Raw genomic sequence first — 21502 nt, forward strand, 5'->3', positions numbered from 1 at the left:
TCCAATTCCAATGTGTACTGGACAATTTATTACAATGTATGAATACGTAAAGGCAAAATGGAGATCTATAAAGATCTGTTTGTTTATTGGATAAAAGTGGGATAGGCAAAAAGAAATAGAAAAAGTGCCGTATTTCCCCCACAAAATACAGGATGTGTGTGTTTGGATACATGGGGCGGGAAAAACACAAAATTTTATCCCACTTAGACGCCCTAGGGCCAGGCTAAGGCAAGTTTCCCCATAGGCCATAGCCATCTCCTACAGTCACGAAATACGTTACACAAACTGTCTCTAATCGTCTAGTGTCTTTGTTAGCTGGTAGTTGGAGTCCATATAGTCGATACTCGAAGATATGCTACACCCATTTGCCCTAAGAGACTGAAGAGGGATAGAACTATGGAGACCGTAACACGAAAACCGTTGTAGCTCACTGTTGGCCATAGCCGTCGAGTTTTGAGCTTCCTTTTCTTGCTGCTATATCCCGTTGAGGTAAACGTACCATTTGCTGGAACCCTAATACCCTATCCTGTTTTCTTCTCGCTAGGGTTTTCATGTCAACTCACCTTCTCTCTCCATACATTTCTCATGTCTAGGGTTTTAGCTTGATTACTTTTTTTTTAATCTATCTTGAGAAAACCCTCACGGAAGACTCGAAAAGCCTAATTATTAAGTTCATTTCTATTCTTTATCGCTTTTATTGATTATAACTTGGTTGTTTTGGTTGAATATCCTGTCGGTTGCAGAGTTTTGACTGTGATTGGGTTCTAAGCAAGGTCGTTTACGGCCTTGTTTTGTTGTCCGAAGAGTATTCGATGGATTTCGACGAGTATGATTACTTAGAGAAAACAGTTGAAAATCCAGAAGCGCCGAAAGAAGAGAAGATTGCAAATGGTGGCGACGGGACTGTTAAATCGGGAGAGAAGGACCGTAGCAGGAGCTCCAAGCATAGGACTGATGATAACGAGGATGATTTAGATAACCGCTCTAAGCGAGCACGATCGGGAGATGACTCTCGTGATCAAGATCGGCACAAAGAGAGGGGCTCCTCTCGTCACCGCTCGTCTCCTGATCACCGGTCCAGGGATGGTGAGAGGAGCGAGAGGGACCGGCACCACAGGGATAGAGATAGGGATAGGGAGAGGGACAAGGACAGGGACAGGGAGAAGGAGGAAAGGAACGGGAAGGACAGGGATCGTGACAGAGATAGAGAGCGGGAGCGTGAAAAGATAAGAGAGCGTGACCGAGAAAGTGAACGGGACAGGGAAAAAGAACGGGAGCGTTCACGCCGCAGCAGGAGCCGCTCTGAGAGGCACCGCAGTGAGCGTGATAAGGATGCTGAACGTGAGATAGACAGAGAGAAGAGCAAAGAGAGGGAGTTCAAGGAAAGGGAGTTACGAGACAAGGATCGAGATGGCAGGTATCTCTCTCTCTGTACTCTCCTCTATGTTTTTTCAATTTCCGTTTTGTATAGACTTGCATTCTGAAGTGCTCATTTTGTATATTTTAACTGCTGAATGATTCATACCCGTAGACTGCCCATCTGGACTAGCTTTCTGCAAATTCTTTTATGTTATTGAAGATTTGAAGTTGTTACTTAATTGTAGCTAGCAATCAATAGGCAATCATAAGATGGACTTGCCATGTTGTTGATGTCTTTAATGTCTTGCAGATTTCGGTTCCGCAGATTAGTACACAAGTTTATGCTTTGTGATAAAGCCTAAACAAGTTTAAATGTTCCTTCTTGCTTTGGGCACATACCCAAGGGAAGGTCTTGGCAGATAATTTGGTGCCAGGACAGTGATATTGTTTTAATTTATAATTTCAGGTGTTAGCTTGAGTAGGTGTTTGATTGGTTGAAGAAGTCAGTTCTCTGTTGGATGAATTCCGTGAAATTTTATTGATGTGGTGTTGATACACCTGGTGCCAATAAAGATGGGTAGAATCATGAATTTTATCATCAAGTAAATACCATTACGCATTTGGTTATGTATGATGACCGTTGTTGTTTTCAAGAATGTAGTGGATCCATAATTTGCGCTCATATCCAGGTAAAATTTATCTCGGCTAGCCTAGAGCCTTGGCATCATACAGGGATGTGCTTTAGATGTAATTCCTTATGTTTTAGTTGGAATTTCTGCATTTCCTTTTAATTAAGAAGTATTGCCCTAGAATAATGGCTAGGAGAATCTTGAAGACTTTGTAAGTGTTATGGAGAACAGTTCCTTTTCTGTTTGATTAATTTTCATTAAACTGTATCTATTGATATTAGTTGGATCTCAATGGAAGTGATCTGGTCCAATTCCATTTGTCATATACTTGTATTAGAAAGCTTCACACACTTATACAAAACTTAATCTCATGGGTTCCCAGCATATCTTTCTCTAGGATTTTGGTCTTTCATAAATAGTCCCCCGTTGCCTTGAACATTATCATTTCTCTAATTCAACTTCTGTTTCCCCCCCCCCCCCCCCATTTTTAATGGTATTTATCCTTCAACTTTGGTGGTGATGCCAAAATCATACCCTGCATATTACATTAGCTCTCAAAAGATATCCTTGGCGTTCTCTATATTTTCCACTTATAGTTGGGCACCTTTGTCATCCCCAAGAAAAAAAAAGACCAACTTGAGAAGCTTAGGGATCTTTCTAAAGAGGCTATGATGTAGATTCATCATTGAAATGTGTTTATTTCTTTAGAAATAAGTCTAGGGTTGGGTTATATACATGTTGGGCCTTTGATCCCATCGGTTTTCTATGTAATAGGCCACTTTTATGGGTCTAAAATATGGGTAATTAGGTTGCATACGGGATTAGATGTTTTAGTCCTATACTTAGTTCATTTTCATGTTTTTAATGTTTTAAATTGAACCGGTCCAAATCTGGTTTGAACCAGTGGTTCAATTTAAGTGATTTTATTAGTTTTTCTTTTAGTTGTTTAGTTGGGCTGGATTAGGACTCTATTTTGAGTCTATTGCAGTTTCCTAGTCACTTTAAGTTACCTAATAGGTTAAGGATAGGGTTAGGCCTTTCCGTTTTAGTGTCTAAGTTTATTTTTGAGTCTTCTATATAAGTTTGTACGGGAGGCCAGCATTGAATATGAATTTGATTAATAAAAACTCAGCTTTATGCTTGCTGCCTTTGTTGCTGTTGTTGCTCCTTGAGAGTGTTGCATCCTTGTGGGTTTATCAAGGTGGAAGAAATTGGTGGATCTCCAATCGACTCCTTGCATCCTGAAGATCGGGAGACCCCATTGTTCATCTTCAAAACTGTTGCCATTGAAGATCAGTGTTCAAATCAGATCCTGGTTGAACTGGCTCCTAGTAGGTCTCCTACCTATCTAGGACTATATTATGCTACTAGGTGAAGCCGGGAAATTTGATAGCTTGCATGATCTAGGAGCATCTCAAGCTTCAAAATGTATTTCTATCATAATTCTTGGGGCTAATTTTTGAGGGTCAAAATTTAGGATGTTATGTGTGCAGTTTGAAAGATTATTAAGTTTGTTTTTCAATGGGGCCAAACTCTTGTAATTCCGACCTGGTTTTGGAAGTTATAGTTAATTTACTAAGAGGGTGTTTGTTTTGAGGCTTCTCTTTGTTTCTCTTTTAGGAAGTATAAGTCGGTAGGTATTTTTATTTCTAAATTTGGGAGCATTCATTGGAGTTGCCAAGTTTTTCATTGGAGTCACAATGGTAATTTTGAGTCATGGTCACAGTATTAGAGAGTAGTTTAAAAAATTAGGAAATGGTCTTAGTGTTTGGGCTTTTAGTAAGTTTAGAGAGCCTAGATGTTCTAGGTGGTTTATGTTTTGTTCTAAGAAGTCACATGTGTTTGGGAATTGTCAAGTCAAGAAGTTTTTTCTTCAAAGCATTTTTAGCAGTATAATGTCAAGGGGGCTGACAAAGGAATGTATTCGAGTTGAGATTTACTTTCTTAATATGAAGGTGAGTTGTTGCCATTGTCTTCAAGGCATTGTAACTGTGAGCCTAGGTGACAAGGTGCCTCTTGAGGTCCAAGGCAGTCAATGGCCTGATGCACCAAGTTGTACCGAACCAAAAACTTGATATTGTTGTCCTCCACAGTTTGTAAATATCAATCTTTTCTCATTTGCACATGTTATGTTTCTATAATCTCACTTTTATTCCCTTATCACTGAAATGCTTTGGTATTGCATATTGTCCTGTTATCCTTGGATTTTTTTCCATTAGTTCTGTGTCTAGTCCAAGATGATCAGGGCTTTCAAAGGATTCATAAGGTATTGTTACATTCCTTGTTAAGGTTATCTTGAAAACTGTCTGTTCCCAACAAAATGTTGTTTCCTCATTCTGTTTTCAAGAATATTTTTGTGATTTTTAACTTCTGGTTAATGGATTCTTACATTCTTTTTTGGCACCACCAGTGCTCAAGTATCATCTAGTTGCTTGTGCTACATGTCAGTGTTGGCATTTCTGACTATTGAACATTAGATTTTGAAACTCGCAGATATGCTAGGGAAATCTTCAGATGGTCGATCTGGCAAGTGAGCCAGGCTCAGAAACTCAGGTCCTGGGTCTCAAAAGTTTCTTCTTTGTAGACTTTTTGGGGTCCGTTGAGAAGCTTGCATTTGCAAGATTGGTGTAGTTGCCAGTCAGAGTTTTTGATGAGGATTGGTGATGTCAATGTTAAGATTTTCATTATCCTCAACCTTAGAGCAAAATGGCTTAATTATATTTATTCTGTTGCAGAAATGCTGGTGAGGGAGTAATCGGCTCTGCTTAACAGAAGCACTTCATCCTCTGATGCTTGTGAGGAAAATTGGTGTTCAGTTGGATGCCAGATCTGCCATAAGATTTTACAGGATAATCTATTTTTTAATTATTTATTACTTCTTTTGATGATTGTCCACCATAAGTAAGGATTAGGCTTTTGGGGTACTTTCCAGCTAATGTCCTTTCCCAGAGGTTAAGTTTCACTGCTTATAGGTTCTCTTAATATTTGAGTCCCAAGTTTTAGCTGCAACTAATACCGAGTGCCTTGAATTTATACCCCTTTTGGGTTCTTACTACTGTAGGTTTCTGGCATCCTCACCACGTTAATTTTATCTGCCATTCCTTGTATGCTTATTTTCACTTTTAATAAATTTCTTTTTCTTCAGGCACGAAATTTTTGTTTTCCACTTGTATCTGAAATCTCACTTTCAGTCCGTATGATCTCTCTTTAAAAAATGCTGGAAGATCCAACTTTTAAGACAAGCAAAAAACTGATTTATTCTTGCCAAAATTTTGTCTTTTATGAACTTTGCCAGTTCATATTCCATGTTTGTAGTGTCTTTTCTATGCTTGTGTATAACTTGAGACAACCGAGTGGAGTGGGGAGATGTCCCCATATGTATATACAAATACTTTTTCTTTTGTTTCTGACCAAGGCAGGCAGAGAGACAGGGACTGATACAGATGGTGAATGAATCTAGTACAGTTGTGTGGGCACAGTGTGATATATATGTTGCATCAGTTTGGTCATCATGTTGATGCTTATCTAGTCTCATGGGAAACACAACAATACCATGGAAGTAGTATTGTAATGTCTCTCCATATGCTAATATTCTGTGTGCTCTTCTGCTGGCGGGTAGAGTTTTCTTTATTCATTTATTTTTACCCACGGTAGCCTTTTTTGAGATTTATTATGTTTTGTGCATTTCCGTAGTCCTTGTTTGAGGTAACTATTGACATGATTTTTTTGGTGGCTTGCTGTACAACTACTTCATTCAAGGAGATTTCACTTCTTGCCTGTTAGCTAAGGCTCTCTTTGGTTCTATTTCAATTTAGCATTCAGTGGGGTGATTTCAAGAAATTAGGATGTTTGGTATGGTTTTTATACCCTGTTTATGGGAAATAAGATGTAATAGAAGCCAAAATTCCGAAATTTGGGATTTCAATTTCTATTGCATTCCGTCTCTCTCCCTCTCCAATCCCATCTCTGCTTGCAACCTCCCTCTCTCCCGTCCCATTATATTCCCTGCAAACTTGCCTCCATCCCTGCTCGCAAACCCCTTCCCCCTGCTGTCTCTCTCGCCCCACCTCTGTCGCAACTTGCTCCCTGCCTCTCTTGCTAGCAAACCCCTTGCCATTATCCCTGCTTGCAAATTCCCCGTCGAAAATTGGAATCACAACTGCTAATAAGCAGCATCAACAACTTTGGGATCAAATATGGCGTTTGTCCTCTTTAGGATTATCAGATCAGTAAATTTTTTCCTTTCATTACCTCTGATCGATCACCATGAACCCAGCTATGCGACCATGGCTCGATGACCTCGCGGATGGCCTGCAGAGCATGAGCTTCAATTCCACTTCCGCCGCTGAAATCAATCGTAGCACCAGCTCCGGCTCTGAGACCACCTGGACCGTACTCAGTCTCGTTGACTTGCGACTTCAGAAGCTAGGGAACGTTGATATCGGGTTCGTGTACCTAGCAGAGCTAAAGGTGCCCCAGGTTGCACCATTGCAGCAATGGTCATGGATAAGAAGGAACTGGAGAGCCGGGACAAGGAAGGTAGGGCCAGGACCTAGAGGGAAATATTGGAGGTATTGGATCATCCATTTTTGCCCATTCTTTAGAGCTTGGAGCCTTGGAGTGCACCAAGTGGTTTTTCTTGTTGATGGAGTTCTGCCCCGGCGGCGATCTTCCTGTTCTCCAGTTGTAGATACGCTCAACCAGGGGCAAGGGCAGTTGGCTTTCCCAAAATTCTTCTCTGCCAAACAATTTCAGTTTCTTGACCAAAAACCTGCTCGTTGGCTAATTTTAAGAAATCAACCTGAATGCGAATTTGAAATTGAACCAAAGAGAGCCTAAGACTTGGGAATTGCCCATGCACCCTGAGCTTGTTCCTTTTTCTTGTAGTTCATCTACTGCCCCTGAAAAAAATATAAATAAAAGGCTTTATAAAAAATGTGCCAAATAGCTAAAAAGTGTGACCATTAAGATTTTCTGGTTGACACAACCAGTAATGTGTTTTCCGTACTGATCAATTAAGTCTTTATTTTTCACATGGATGGAGTAATATTTGTTTCACCAATCCATTTCTTAAAGTTAGATTACAACCTTCTACAAGACTCCATGTGTATATTGTAACTTTTTCTTGACCTTTTGTCCCAGTGCGACTTTATTTCTTCTTTTTACATGTGGTTTCATGTTAACTTATTGCAGTTTCCTGCAGGAAGTATTTACGTGGATCTGATCTCTGAAACCATGTCGGAGAAAGAAATTTGCTGCGATTTTAGTACTTTTGTTTTAAATATTTCTGACATACTTGTCACGTTAAATGCACGTTTGTTCGCAGGAGCAATCAAACGTGTCATCCTACCATTCTATGAATGGTCTTGTCTGCTTGATTTGCTGTAATGAGCATGGTTTGCTTGATAATATTGGGCCAGTCACTCATCAGGCCAGGTTGATATTTGAGGTTTTTATTCCCTTGCAGACGATATAAAGAGAAAAAGGAGGAAGCGGAGCCTGAGGCCGATCCAGAACGAGATCAGAGGACTGTGTTTGCTTATCAGGTACTCATCTCCTCCTCCATTTTTGTGCTTCCATGGTTGGTCTTTCCTTGCTAATTTATTACATGTGTTTATGGTTGTTGCTGACTGATGTTTCAACCACCGATTGTGACAGATTTGTTTGAAGGCAGATGAAAAAGATGTCTATGAATTCTTTTCGAGGGCTGGCAAGGTTAGTTTATGGTTGGATTTTGTCTTTTGCTACATAATTTAATGCTCTATAAGAATGTTATTATGTTTGACCTTAGAACAAATCAAGGTGACTATGGATCAGAAAGAAGAGTACTCAAAACTTTACGTTGGCATCTTCATGGAGCATCAGTACAGTGTTTATTGGCCCTTTTATTGTCAGCCATGGTATTTGTTGATCTAGTAACCTCTAGACTTACTTTCCATCTGTTGTGGAGTAGGAACAGTGGAAGTGTTGCTTTTGTGTGTTCGTGTATGGTGTGGAGCAGGGACATTTAATCGGTTGTGGAGGGTTTGGAATATTTGGGAATATCATATGTTTAGGACATCAAATATTTTCCTTTTGACCAAATCTACTTGTTATGACCTTTTTAATTCTTCTCTTAATTTTTTTAACATATTAATACAATATGAGAGAAACAGACCAATGAAAGAATCTTGGAGGATATCCCTCTCCCTTGAAATGATTGGACTATTGCTCGGTTAATTATGAATAGAAACAAGTAATAAACCTAGGGAGCATGAAGAAATTGGAACCCAGCCATAAATAGTGATGTAGATCTTATCCTTATGTTCTGTGCTTTCAGATCCTTCAAGTTTGTATCTTGAAAATGGCAACTCAGATTTTGCATCTGATATTTCCATCATATGTGTTACTTCCGTTATGATGTTCAAAAAGATTTTAGTGCGCCAGTAAGATATTATGCTTCTCACCATATTCATCCTTTGTGTTCCATGGAGTGTAAATGCAATGATTCTTGTTGTGGTATTATTTTGTTTGTATTTGGTGAGTTAATGATGCACTTAAAACGTGACAGGCAATCATATAGGCTGCCTCTAATGGTGCAATAATATAAACTATTAAAGTTTCTTGTCAGGGGATCATCGTTTGTAAGTTGAACCTTTTGAAAATGTTAGCGTACTTATTCTGCTGTTATCTTGTTAACAACCTTATATACTATCTTCAGGTGCGAGATGTACGGCTTATAATGGATCGCAATTCAAGACGTTCAAAGGGAGTGGGGTAATTTTCTTCATCCTTCTTTAACATGAAGTGTCTGAATCTGTGTAGAACTTAAGGAGGATGTGAGAGAGAGGATTAGGGTTAAGAAGATTGTAATTTTATTTGTGTGATTGCAATTCAAGACGTTCCAAAGGATTAGGGTAATTTGCTTCTTCCTTCAACTTTTTGAATGATTCTGAAAGAACATTTTGACTGTGTATAGAAGATGTGTAGAAAACCAAATTTAAAATATCTGATTGGTGCATGTTTTACACTAGAGCTCCATTTATTTCAGCATAAAAATAAAAAATTAGGTAAAGCTCTGTAAAAAATTTTGATGACATTAAAAATTTATAATGTTTGTGTCCTGCAAAGTAGGGTGGAAAACATCCATGTGAGGGGCCTGGTCTTTGTCTGGAGATTTTTTTTTTAATTTCACTATTTTAAGTAAAACTTAGGATTTCACTTACAGTTGGTGAATTACTTCAAAAATTTTAGAATGTTTTTGTGCCCTGCAGGATAGGGTGGAAAACATCCATGTGAGGGGCCTGGTCTTTGTCTGGGGAATGGCGAGTCTAGATCTTAGACAATTCCTAAACTCTCCAATGGAGAAATTGTCATTGTTTGATTTCATTATTTTTTAAGTAAAACCCAGAATTTCTCTGACAGTTGGTGAATTGTCTAGTAACTTCACCTTTTTTTATGTGAAAAATTTGATTTGAGTCAGAAACCTCAATTGACCATGTGTAAGAATCACATTTGAGATTTAATTGGGATTACCTGGTAATAGATGATGCTTCTGAACTGACAGTCACTATTCATCTGCTTCTTAGGAACGCAAAGGATGAATATGGTGAACATCATTTCACCATGACTGTTACGAACAATAAAGGACCTCTCCATCTCATTGCCGATTCAAATATGTTCAAAATTCATCTGCTTCCTTGATGTTCTTGAAGTTCTGAGGGAGCCGTTCGTGGAATCCCTACTCTCCTACCTCAGCGTGTTTGCTTCTTGTTGACACAGACCAAATAATTAGAGAAAAAGATTTAGAAGATCATTGGGCAACCCTTTCCCAGACCCAATCTCACCTCGTCTTAAAGATTATTGTTCAATTTTGACACTTATTTCAGGCTATAAGAGAAACTATATATATATATATATATAGATAGATAGATAGATAGGTAGAGGACAGGAATGCAATATTTTCTTTTGTGCTCGACTTCTGAGAAATATTTCGGGACGCATGATTTGAGTGCACCATATAATATTTATTTTATATGCACTGAAATAAGTACGAGAAATGCAATATTTTCTTTTGTGCTTGACTTCTGAGAAATATTTCGGGACGCATGATTTGAGTGAACCATATAATATTTTATATGCACTGAAATAAGTACAAGAAATGATGTTTTGTTGAAAAAGTTTCATTTTCTACCTTTCTTGAGGAAAAAATGGAGCCTTGAGTGAAATAACTTGATGAGCAAAAATTTTAGGTGCCACATTATGCCTTGAGGCTAGCCTTTTGTCGGGTTATCAGGGATCATGTGTAGCATACTTACCAGACTTAGAAATACTTTCTGTTTTGTTTTAAACTTTGTACAAGCTTATTGATCATTCCTTTCATGTATTTTCACCTAAGAGAACCTTATATATTAAGTTTGGCAGGTATATTGAATTTTATGATGCAATGTCAGTCCCGATGGCAATAGCACTTTCTGGTCAGCCACTTCTTGGTCAACCAGTGATGGTTAAACCTTCAGAGGCTGAGAAAAATCTGGTTCAGTCAAATACAGCTGCAGCTGGAGGACCAGGAGGTGCTATTGGACCATATTCAGGAGGTGCTAGAAGGTTGTACGTTGGCAATCTGCATTTCAACATCACAGAAGATCAACTTCGTCAGGTGAGTACATACCATTTCCAACTTGACAACAACTGATGATCATAGGTTAGAGAACTGTGGCTGTGGTACTTTTGTTACTGTTGTATTATAATAATAATAATATTAATAATGATGATAATAATAATTGTTATTATTATTATTGTTAGTATTATTATTATTCATTGTTTTTGGGAAGTTGTCTCGTGTAGTTATTGATCCTTAATTGTGAATGATTTAACTGCTTCTATTTCAATTGTTTCTCGTATTACAGTCAAAAGTCAAAACACCAAATTATGATTTGAGTTATATGTATAAATTCTGCCTCTAAGAGGGCGGGCCTTGGTGCAACTGTAAGGTTGCTCCATTGCGACCTTTTGGTCGCGTGTTCAAGTCTGGAAACAGCCTCTCCGTAAAACAGGAGTAAGGCTACGTACATTATGACTCTCCCCAGACCCCACAATGGCAGAGCCTTGTGCACTGGGTACGCCCCTTTTGTATAATTTTTGCCTCTAACTTTGTTTTAGAAGCAATTTCATTTTTGTTATTATAGGCTGCCTTTGCCAATTCGACCTGCTAGCCCCTACAAGGGCAGATTTAGTATGGTTTTGTCATGATTTTGATTGGAATGTGGTTTCGGTCTCCCTATATTAAGTCTGTTTATGGTTTCTGCAATGTAAAAACACAAATTTTATTTAGGCCTGAGGATTATTTGTTTTTTCACCACTCTTTTATTTTATCTACCCCCTCCATCCCTCGTGTTTTTCTTTTTTGAAAAATTCCAAATTTTAATGAGTGGATATGCATTAAATTGTCCATTATTTCTGTTCACTTATTTTCTGTGTAATATTGATCTTCAGCTTATTCTCAAAATCTTGAAATGTGGTAGCCAATGGCAGGGCTAATGTAATTTATGTTTCATTACTAAATCTGTGCTATCGATTAACTACTTGGAATGGAGAAAATGGAAGGGACATGGCTGGTCGTTTTGGGACTCTAGGAATATTATCTCCTAATGATTTTCTCATTATTATCACCAGCCTTGCCCGAACTTTCTTTTCTGAAGAGATCTCCATAACTCTAGATTACTGCATTCTTTGCCTAGTCCTTAGCTCTGTGAAGGAGACAACTCATGTTTTGCCGGCAAATCTTGAAATTTTTATTGAAGTCTTAAATAGATTTAAATTTAGGACTATCACAATTTGCTTGAGCTGTTGGGGCATGAATGCTGGATAAATCGATCTTGATGAGTCTGACTCAGAGAATTGGCATAACAGGGCCTTGTTATGGTCTCCAAATTTCTTTGAGGAAAAAATCTCTTTGCTGTGAGTCAAAAGCAGATGCTCTTCTCACATGAGACCTCATGTATATCCAAGGCCCCTCCTAAAAGTAGGCATTAAACTAACACCTTGTTTTATATGGCTTTGGTGCTTTGGAAAGGTAGATGCCAACTTTGTGGCTCTTAGGTCCACTGCAGTGGGCAGATACATTTTTTTCATTACCATGATTATTATTTAATACTAAACTTTTGTAATAAAAAGTAGTTGTCTGGACTTTTGCAATAAGAACTTGTTCTCATTCTAGATTTATTGGTTTTCTTGAATTGTGTCTGGTATACTAGATTAATTGATTTCTTAGCTGAATATGCTAGGTTTTCGAACCATTTGGTCCTGTGGAGCTGGTTCAATTGCCTCTTGACCCAGAGACTGGACATTGCAAAGGTTATGGGTTTGTCCAGGTTAGTATATCATTTTGAAGGAATTTAGTTCTCCTCATTTTGAACTTGGGCTAATGTGTAAAGGTACACTGGTGCAGTTTGCACGTCTTGAAGATGCAAGAGCTGCACAAAGCTTAAATGGACAACTTGATATTGCTGGTCGGATAATCAAGGTGACCTGCTGTAATATTTTTTTTATAATTGGTAAAGAAAATTCTCAAGAAAAGTCTAACATCAATAATTTCAACAAATCCTATTTCTTAGGAAGGAGATCTTGTGAATTACAATTGCATCTAAACTTCATTCAAATTTTATAATTATGTTTTTAAGCATTGCTAACTTTACAAATCAAGAGACAAAATTGATACTAGCTTGTGATGATGAAGGCTTCCTCTTGCGTCTTAACTATATTTCCTCTTTTGTCTTTTAGGTATCTGCTGTTACTGATCAAGCTGGAATGCAAGACATTGGGGCTAATGCTGGTGATTTTGATGACGATGATGGTGGAGGCTTGGTTAGTTATCCCTCTTCTATATTGGTCACAAATGCATGATGCCAAGCTTGTTTGTATCTTTGAATTTTTATTCTCTGTTTTCAGTTCACAAGTATTCCTTAGTTTTTTTTAGACCTGAGTTCTCTCTCTCTCTCTCTCTGAGCATGTGTGTGTGTGTGTGTGTCCTGCTTAGGGTTTTTGAGGGAGTGTTTGTGGTACACTTTGAGAATCCAGTTCTGTTTCAACCTGCGGGAAACAAAATCCTCATTTGTTTTAGTATGTTTGGCTGAATTACTAAATATTATGGTCTATTTGTCTTTGGTTGGTGGATGTTACTTATTTGTGCACTTGGCTAACCTCCTTTTTGGTTTCCTGTCGACTGCATCCTGTTAAGTTCTCTTTTTAAGGGTTGAGTTTTATTATATATTTATATATATATATATATATATTGAAACCAATCCAAGTTACAGTGGACTGGAACAAGGTACTACACATCAAGTCACCTGTTAGAGGTATATACGTAAAATTAAGGTTTCTGAAGTAAAAGCACTAAGATATATATATATATATATATATATATGTATATATATATTGAAACCAATACAAGTTATAGTGGACCGGAACAAGGCACTACACATCAAGTCACCTGTCGGAGGTATATATGTAAAATTAGGATTTTTGAAGTAAAAGCACTAAGAAAGATGAAAATGGCTAAGGCCACAACCCCAAATGGAGTCCTTGGAATAAGATTATGTGCTCTAATAGAATGCCAGATGAATGAAGTAGAAATATTGTTGCCCCAATTTACAAAAATAAAGGCAACATCCAAAGTTGCAACAACTATAGAGGCATAAAACTAATGAGGCATACTATGAAATTATGGGAGAGGGTTATTGAAACCCACCTAAGTAAAGAGAGCACTATTTCGGAGAACCAATTTGGTTTTATGCCAGGAAGATCCACAACAGAAGCTATCTACCTACTTAGAAAACTCATGAAAGACTTAGAGAGAGTAAGAAGGATCTCCAAATGGTCTTTATTTACCTAAAGAAAGCTTATGACAGAGTTCCTAGAGATTTAATCTGGCATGTGCTACAAAGGAGAAATGTGTCAAGTAAATATGTGGACATAATTAAACACATGTATGTCGGTGTGGTGAATAGCGTAAGAACCGTGGTGGGTCAAGGTAGCGAATTCACAATTACGGTTGGGTTGGAGCTGAGTTGGGAGATCCTGAGTTATTGATAAAGAGTAGCCTCCTTTACTTGGTATGTCGCATTTTAAACCCGTGAGGCCCATTTGGTCAGATTGGACAATATCATGCCAAGAGGGGCTGGGTCGTTACAGATGTGCAATAAGTTATGATATAAAAAACTGTGAGTGTTGGATCGTAAAGTGTTTGCATCATGTAAATATTCATTTAGGATGGTCCACCCATGAGTAATCACATTTCGGATTTTCCCTCATTTCAACCTCTACCAAAACCAAAATATTTCGATGAGTGTTAAATTTCTCTTATAAATTTTGATGGACATTTTGTTTCGATTTGGTAATGCAACATACTGAATGAGTTACTGGAAGGAACAACCATTGGCCCAAGGGGAGGTTTTTTTTTTTCGGGGGGGGGGGGTGTGTGGAGAGGTCGGGTTAAGGTCCACCATAATTTGAAAAATGAGGCAGCAGCAGGAGAAGTAGCAGCATATCTATCAGAATAAGAGAGAGAAGAACTAAAAAGAGAGTTTTGTGGAGGTAAAAGTCCACCATAATTTTGGGCCGATTGAAGGTTCTGGCTTCTCCAACAATTTTGTGGAGGAAGTCCTAAGATTGGTGCACAGTTTCACTTAAATAATTTATATTACCTGTGCCTCATTCACTATCTATTTGCATATACATCTCATGTTTCCTGTTTATACAAGTCCCCTCAATTTACTTAACACCCCCTATTCAAACTTCTGCCCTTGTTTTTAAATGTATGTATATCTATTTCCCCATGGTTCCAGAGTGTGTTTTATCTCTCATGTTTAACTTTTATTCCTGATGTGAACACTAAACATCAGCACTCTTTTTGTTCGTTACTTTGTTTACCTCATATCCATGTCTGTGTGTCTAGGTTTCTTAGGTTTGCCGTCTCCTGCCCCATGGCCCTGTCAACAGATCGCTCTAGTGTCTATGTGCGCACAGCCAAAAAAAAGTATATAACAAATTTGCTTGATTATTAAAAAATGTTACAAGTATTGCTTTATTGTCAAATTGAAGCTATTTTGATGCAGTACCACCCTACTGCTTGGACTAATATGATCGGGTTTGGAAACCCGAACCCTGACGGAACTGGCCCAACCCGGGTTTTTGGTCTAATAAGGGCTGGTAGTAGTTTAGTTAATTATTTGGGTTTAAGTTGTAGTCTTTCCTTTTTATCATGTTTTGTTTTGAGTTGGATACGTAGGAGATAGAGTTTGAGCCAGTTTGGGTTTTTCATTCCAGTTAAGAGTCTTAGTTTTACAACTTTAGATACGGGTATTGCTTGTAACCAGTGGACAAATTTGAAATAGATAGTTGTTATTCAGTTTTGCTTGAAGTGAGTGTGGCGTGATTCTCTTCCTCCTTGCAGCTCTTAGTTCCTTTTCAGATATCTTTCGTCCTCTCTCTGACTAATGCAGCTCCAAGAAGGAAGAAGAAGAAGAAGAGGCTCTGAACTTAGGGTTTGAATAGGGAGCCATAGATTAGGATTTATTATTTTTCATACTTAGTTTATTTTCTTGTTTTTAGATTGAATCGGTTTAGAATTGGTTGCATCCAATTGGTTCAATGGGTCTAATTTAAGTGAAGTGTTCCTATTGGTTAATAGGTTCTTATATCCTATTGGCTAATATGAAATCTACTTTAAATTAGTTGTTTTAAGTTAGATTATTTTATTTTAAGTTAGTAGGGGTAGCTAGGACATTTACTGTTTTAATTTAAGTAAGTTAAATTAGAGCTCTCCCTTCCACGATTTTAGAAGGAAGAGACATTAAGTTGTACTAGGATTTTGGTTTAGGCCTTTATTATAAATAAAGTAGATCGTGGAGGGCTCCCCCACAGATTATTTGAAGTTAAAAAAACAGATTTTGTGGCTGCCATTGTTGCTGTTCCTTGCTCCCCTGTGTGAGTGTGCATCCTTGTGGACTTCAAGGTGGAAGGGTGGGTGGATTCCTGCGACTCTTTACGCCGTGACGGCTGGGAGGATTTCAAAGCCTCCCCCACAGATTATTTGAAGTTAAAAAAACAGATTTTGTGGCTGCCATTGTTGCTGTTCCTTGCTCCCCTGTGTGAGTGTGCATCCTTGTGGACTTCAAGGTGGAAGGGTGGGTGGATTCCTGCGACTCTTTACGCCGTGACGGCTGGGAGGATCTCTCTTTGAAGGTGGTTTCATCCTTCAAACATTCAAGCTACTGCCGGTGGATTCCAGTGTGAGTTTGAATTTTAATTTTCTGTTTTATTTTCATAAACCCTAGGAGGATCTCAATTCTGTCCAGATCTGTTCTCCATTAGAATCCTGTCAAACTTAAGCCATAGCCTCCCCTCACCATGGTTTACACTCGATCCCAACTGCTGCCCATATCCATCACCCAAAACCCTAAATCCTTCTCCATAAGAGCCCCATAAGCCCTAATTTTTCCACAGCCCATTCTGACCATCAGAATTGGACCATATCCTGGTCGAATCCTCCTCTCACGGTCCCCTACATTCGATCCCAAGCCCAGCCCTCACAGCCCACTTGAAACCCTAGTTTTGGTAGTTTCCCTTAACCCTAAAACCTAAAACCCTAACCCTAATTCTCCAGGAATTTTAAACTGAATCAAATCCTTTTTTTTTTTATATCATAATAGTCCCCTAAACCTGCATATTAAAACCGTATAAGACCCATTCCCAAATTCCCATCCTAAACCCTAGAATTAACCTAAAACCTAGGCTGTCCATGTGAACCAGCAGCCCCTTTTTGCTATTTATTCTGTTATTTGGCTCCTAGTAGGTCTCCTACTTATCTAGGACTACATTACTGACCTTGCACCATATTTTCTTTGCATTGAAAAATTGGGTAAATTACACGTTACCCCTTGGTTTTCAAATGAAACTCAGATCACCCCCTGGTTTAGACCCCAATATGACAAATTAGTCCCTACCGTTAGTTTTATGCTGTTTAGTGATGATGTCAGTCAGTTAAATAAATTTAAATCTCTAAACTACCCTTGACCAATGTTGAAGATGAAGGAAGGGTAGTATTGTAAATTTAATTCTAATGTTTTAGTACAAGGGTAAAATAGTCCTTTCACACCAATAACTAACAGCAGACTAACACCGTTACTGTAGAAGGGGTGATTTGAGTTTTTTCAAAAACCAGGGGGTGATCTGAGTTTCGTTTGAAAACCAGGGGGTGACGTGTAATTTACCTTGAAAATTTGATGTGCATCTTATTGTCAAATTGGTTTCTTTAATTTGTAGGAATTTATAATTGCTTATGCTGTCAAATTTTGTTCTTCAACTGTTTGGCATTGCTGATATAAATCTTGTCTTCGACTTGCAGTCTCTGAATGCTCGTTCTAGAGCTATTCTCATGCAGAAATTGGATCGGAGTGGCACTGCTTCAAGGTGTGCTGTTGCAACTGATGCTGTGTGTGTGTTTTTTTTTCCCATCAGTGGTGTCAAAACCAAATCGAATCCTAAAATAATAAGGGGGTTTCTACAAATTGAATCGTGAATCATAAATTTCAATCCTATTTTCCAAAAAACTTGTAAAAAAAAAAGAAATTCAATATATATATATATATATATCAGAGAACTTGTTACAGGCATAGGACTTGAAGGGTGTGTATATATATATATAGACACACACATATATTATGAAATAAATGTGAATCCATCTATTTCAATGCATGTATTTTGCATATAACAATGTAATGTTGAGTCAATGATTGACTAATGACTATATCAAGACAAAATTAATGGCATCACTAAGACTCACTTATCACCATGTATAAGCAAGCATATAAGACCAATACTGATTAAACAAGAAGTGCCTATTTGATATATAGGCTATGTTCAAAAGCTCAAATGTCCAACAGTCCACGAACCATAGTAGGTCATAATGTCATACTTAAATACCAAAAAGAGTCATAAACCTTATCTTTGATCTTTAAAACCATAAACGAAGAAGAAGAATTTAAGAACTCAAGAGGAGAGAGGGATTTTTTCCCCCTTGAGCACAATGAGTCGCAAACAGAAAAACGCGTTTTTGAACCTCCTCTGATGCTGAAAAGCATTGCAACAACAACCAGAACTAATAACCCCCAAGTATTGAAAGATAAAGATGACTTCAAAGCGAGGTTCAAAGACGAAGAAACTCCCCAAACCTTCAAAACTCTCTTATAGAGTTAAAACAATGACGTGATGTTTGGGATTAGTATAATGAGTGGGCTTAGATGTCTTTTAGAAGCAAAAAGGAGCGCCCCCCCCCCCCCTCCCTCCCTAAAAATAAAATGTTGAAATAGAAATCATGGATCAACCCTGAATCAATCAAACGATTCAGCAAGTCACCTTAGTGACTTGCCTGATTCAAAGCCATTTCTGACTTGGAGCCTTTTCTGTATTGTACGCAGGCCATTTCGAGTCGTGAATTGGTCCAATTTGATAATATTGCTTCCCACTGCCTGACACCACCGAACTTATCTCTTGATCTCTTATCTGCAGTATTGCTGGTTCACTTGGTACGTCTGTTGTCAATGGCCCTGGTCTCACTCTACCAACAGCATCGGTTCTTGGTGTTGCACCTGTGGTCAACCCCCTTGTTTCCCCACTTGGACAAACGGCTGTTCCTGCACTTGCTGGATTGCAGGGGACGGGTCTTTCAATTTCTGCTGGAACAGTTCCTTCTGTTGATAATATTGGTGTGCCCAGTGAATGTCTATTGCTGCAGAATATGTTTGATCCAAATTTGGAGGTTTGTTGGGCAAGCCTTCTTCAGTTGTTCTCTTTTCATTTATTTCTCAATATGCCGGCCTTTGTTTTACTGAAATATGCTTTGCAGACTGAACCAGATTTTGATTTGGATATAAAGGAAGATGTTCAAGATGAATGTTCAAAGTTTGGGCCGGTGAAGCATATCTATGTGGACAAGTAAGTAATTATGTGGATTAGATGTATTGTACCATCCAGCTGATGCCTGGTATGAAGTAAAATTCCGTCACTTCGAATAATTTCACGTGTCCTTGTTTGTTTATGGATCTGTTTATTGTTGCCATCTGCCTTATTGGCTTATTACTGTTATATATTGGATGCTAATGTTGGGGCTAACTCAGTAAATATCAAGCCCTCTCCGGCTTTTTTTTTTTTAAATTATTATTTTTAAGGGGAGGGGTTATTGAGGAAGGGGTGTGACTGTTAAATGATCACAAAGCTTTATTCGGAAAGGAAAGCCCAGCACAGCCAATAGGCCACCACAAATATAGTACACAGCACAAGCCCAGCAGTGCAATTGAACAACACCTCACATCCCTACTAACACAACGTCACTGCTATACCGGTGGATTAAGGACCTACATAAACATGGTTGTCTGACCATGGATAGGGCTATGCGCCCTGCATGTTGTGTGTGTATGTTTGGGGGGGGGGGGGGGAGGTGTTGTATTGTTGGTGGTTTTGCTACTGCATGTTGGATCTCATCCATGTAGTAATAACTTCCTTGTCCCCTTCCCACATTGAGGTGCATCCTCCACCTCCACAATGAAAGCACATTGTGGTTTTTATTGCTCTATTAATTCTTGCTGACCCTGAGTGCCGTTGAACCACCATTCTGCCAAAGATTCAATTTAGGGGGATGGCTGCTAGTAATATTATTACTATTATTATTATTATTATTTTTTGATAGATGGCAGCAGGTTTTCAGGATACTATGGCTTTGGTTTGTTATGATGCTGTCTAGTCGTGTCGTTAGAATGATCATGTGGAAGAGATCATATTGGTTACACTAAATATGCTTTGGCTAACTCTTGGCTGTTCGGTGCAGGAACACTGCTGGGTTTGTATACTTGCGTTTTGAAAATGCTCAATCTGCGATTAATGCACAGAATGCACTCCATGGTAGGTGGTTTGCTGGAAAGATGATTATGGCGACGTTCATGGTGAGTAACGCCAATGCAAATCTTAATTGTATTTCACCAGGTTCCTAATATCTTCCTAATCTCGTTCTCTCTTGAATGTATATGCAGCCTACTCTTACATATGAGGTGAAATTTCCTGACAGCAGATAGCTTTGTTTAGTCATGATGGACCGAGTGGGAGTTTAAACAGTAGTTTTACTGTTAATATTCCTTTCTCAAATTTGTTGCTTCAACGTAGGGTAGTCTGGACGTATCCTTGTGTATCAAAAAGGTAAATGTTGGTAGTCATTCGGGGGGCCTGTTTAGCCCATTTAAGAGGGTTTTATTTTTTTGTTGGAGGGTGAGGGGGGGTAGTACCTGTTTGTGAGATTAATCGGAGAGCTACTGGTGAAAAACAGTAGTAACAGTATGAATTGAAATTATTAATGTGGTTTAACATTTTGACTTCTCTCTATTTGTTGAGACCTGTGAGTGGTTTGATCTCAATCTTATTTAGTGAAAATAGTCGCAATACCGTTGGGTTTATTGGCCCCGGCATTTGTTAGAATAGTAATGGAGCTCACCATATGGCTGCAACATGCATTTACCGAAAATGTCCAAACCCGGAAACTGAGGGGCCAAGATTGTATAGTGAGTCAAGTTCTTGATTCGGAATCTGGAAAGTTCTCTTCAAAACATTATACAGATTTCTAAATGGTGCTTGAACATCTCTTTCTTTATACATGTCCACTTTAAATGTCAACAAGTGTCATGTAACATCCTTAATAAGTGGTTTGGTTTTGATTTTAAATTTGTCAAACTGTTTAAATCGAAACAAATATTATTAATATGTAATGATAATAATTGATTATTAGTGTCTTTATACAATATGTTGCTGCTAAATTTGAAAACAATGAAGTCAACCATGGATTGGTAGAAGTGTATGTGGAATTTGATATAAATTAATTGAGTTGGATTCATTCAAATACATTAGTATAATAGTCTTCAACGTTTCTATGAATATTTTGGTTTCTCCATGAATTAGAATCATGTCCTGTTCAATGTGTCATTAAATTCGGTGTAAAACTATCTAACCGTTTAGGAGCCATGTATCTAAAAGCATGATCGAAACCATTTGAGGTCGATAAATTGAAACCGTTTAGTTTTGGTTTTAATTAAAAAAACTTTAAACAGAACTGATTACATTGAAATCGAACCGTTTAACATCTTGACATGGGGTCGTTAGTACATAGAGGGCATTTGATTGAGTTTTTTTTTGGGGGTAAATTACACGTCACCCCCTGGTTTTGAAATGAAACTCAGATCACCCCTTGGTTTTTGAAAAAACTCAAATCACCATCTCTACAGTAACAGTGTTAGTCTGCTGTTAGTTATTGGTGTGAAATGATTATTTTACCTTTGTATTAAAACATTAGAATTAAATTTACAATACTACCCTTCTTTCATCTTCAACATTGGTCAAGGGTGGTTTAGGGATTTAAATTTATTTAACTGATTGACATCGTCACTTAACAACATAAAACTAATGATAGGGATTAATTTGTCATATTGAGGTTT

General features: G+C 38.1%; 1 protein-coding gene across 1 annotated transcript; it reads left to right on the forward strand.

The window, feature by feature from the left end:
* The first annotated feature begins 353 nt into the window (after nucleotides 1–353).
* LOC122657964 (RNA-binding protein 39-like) lies at nucleotides 354–20258 on the forward strand. Its single transcript, XM_043852778.1, has 14 exons — nucleotides 354–489; nucleotides 744–1417; nucleotides 7456–7534; nucleotides 7647–7703; nucleotides 8689–8744; nucleotides 10392–10626; nucleotides 12254–12340; nucleotides 12418–12492; nucleotides 12750–12833; nucleotides 17374–17438; nucleotides 18537–18786; nucleotides 18874–18962; nucleotides 19852–19966; nucleotides 20054–20258. Exons 2-14 carry the CDS (start codon nucleotides 813–815, stop codon nucleotides 20093–20095), a joined length of 1839 nt encoding a protein of 612 aa, XP_043708713.1. The 5' UTR covers nucleotides 354–489; nucleotides 744–812; the 3' UTR covers nucleotides 20096–20258.
* Nucleotides 20259–21502: the final 1244 nt, after the last annotated feature.

This window comes from Telopea speciosissima, chromosome 4, assembly GCF_018873765.1.
Source record: "Telopea speciosissima isolate NSW1024214 ecotype Mountain lineage chromosome 4, Tspe_v1, whole genome shotgun sequence".
Lineage (NCBI taxonomy): Eukaryota > Viridiplantae > Streptophyta > Magnoliopsida > Proteales > Proteaceae > Telopea > Telopea speciosissima.

Bases quoted from the DNA above. Each gene is read 5' to 3' on its own strand.
- LOC122657964 (XM_043852778.1), top strand. From the start codon at position 813: ATGGATTTCGACGAGTATGATTACTTAGAGAAAACAGTTGAAAATCCA. The intron at 10,627-12,253 runs GTGAGTACATAC...TGAATATGCTAG, and splicing joins CAGAAGATCAACTTCGTCAG to GTTTTCGAACCATTTGGTCC. The intron at 17,439-18,536 runs GTGTGCTGTTGC...TCTTATCTGCAG, and splicing joins CGGAGTGGCACTGCTTCAAG to TATTGCTGGTTCACTTGGTA.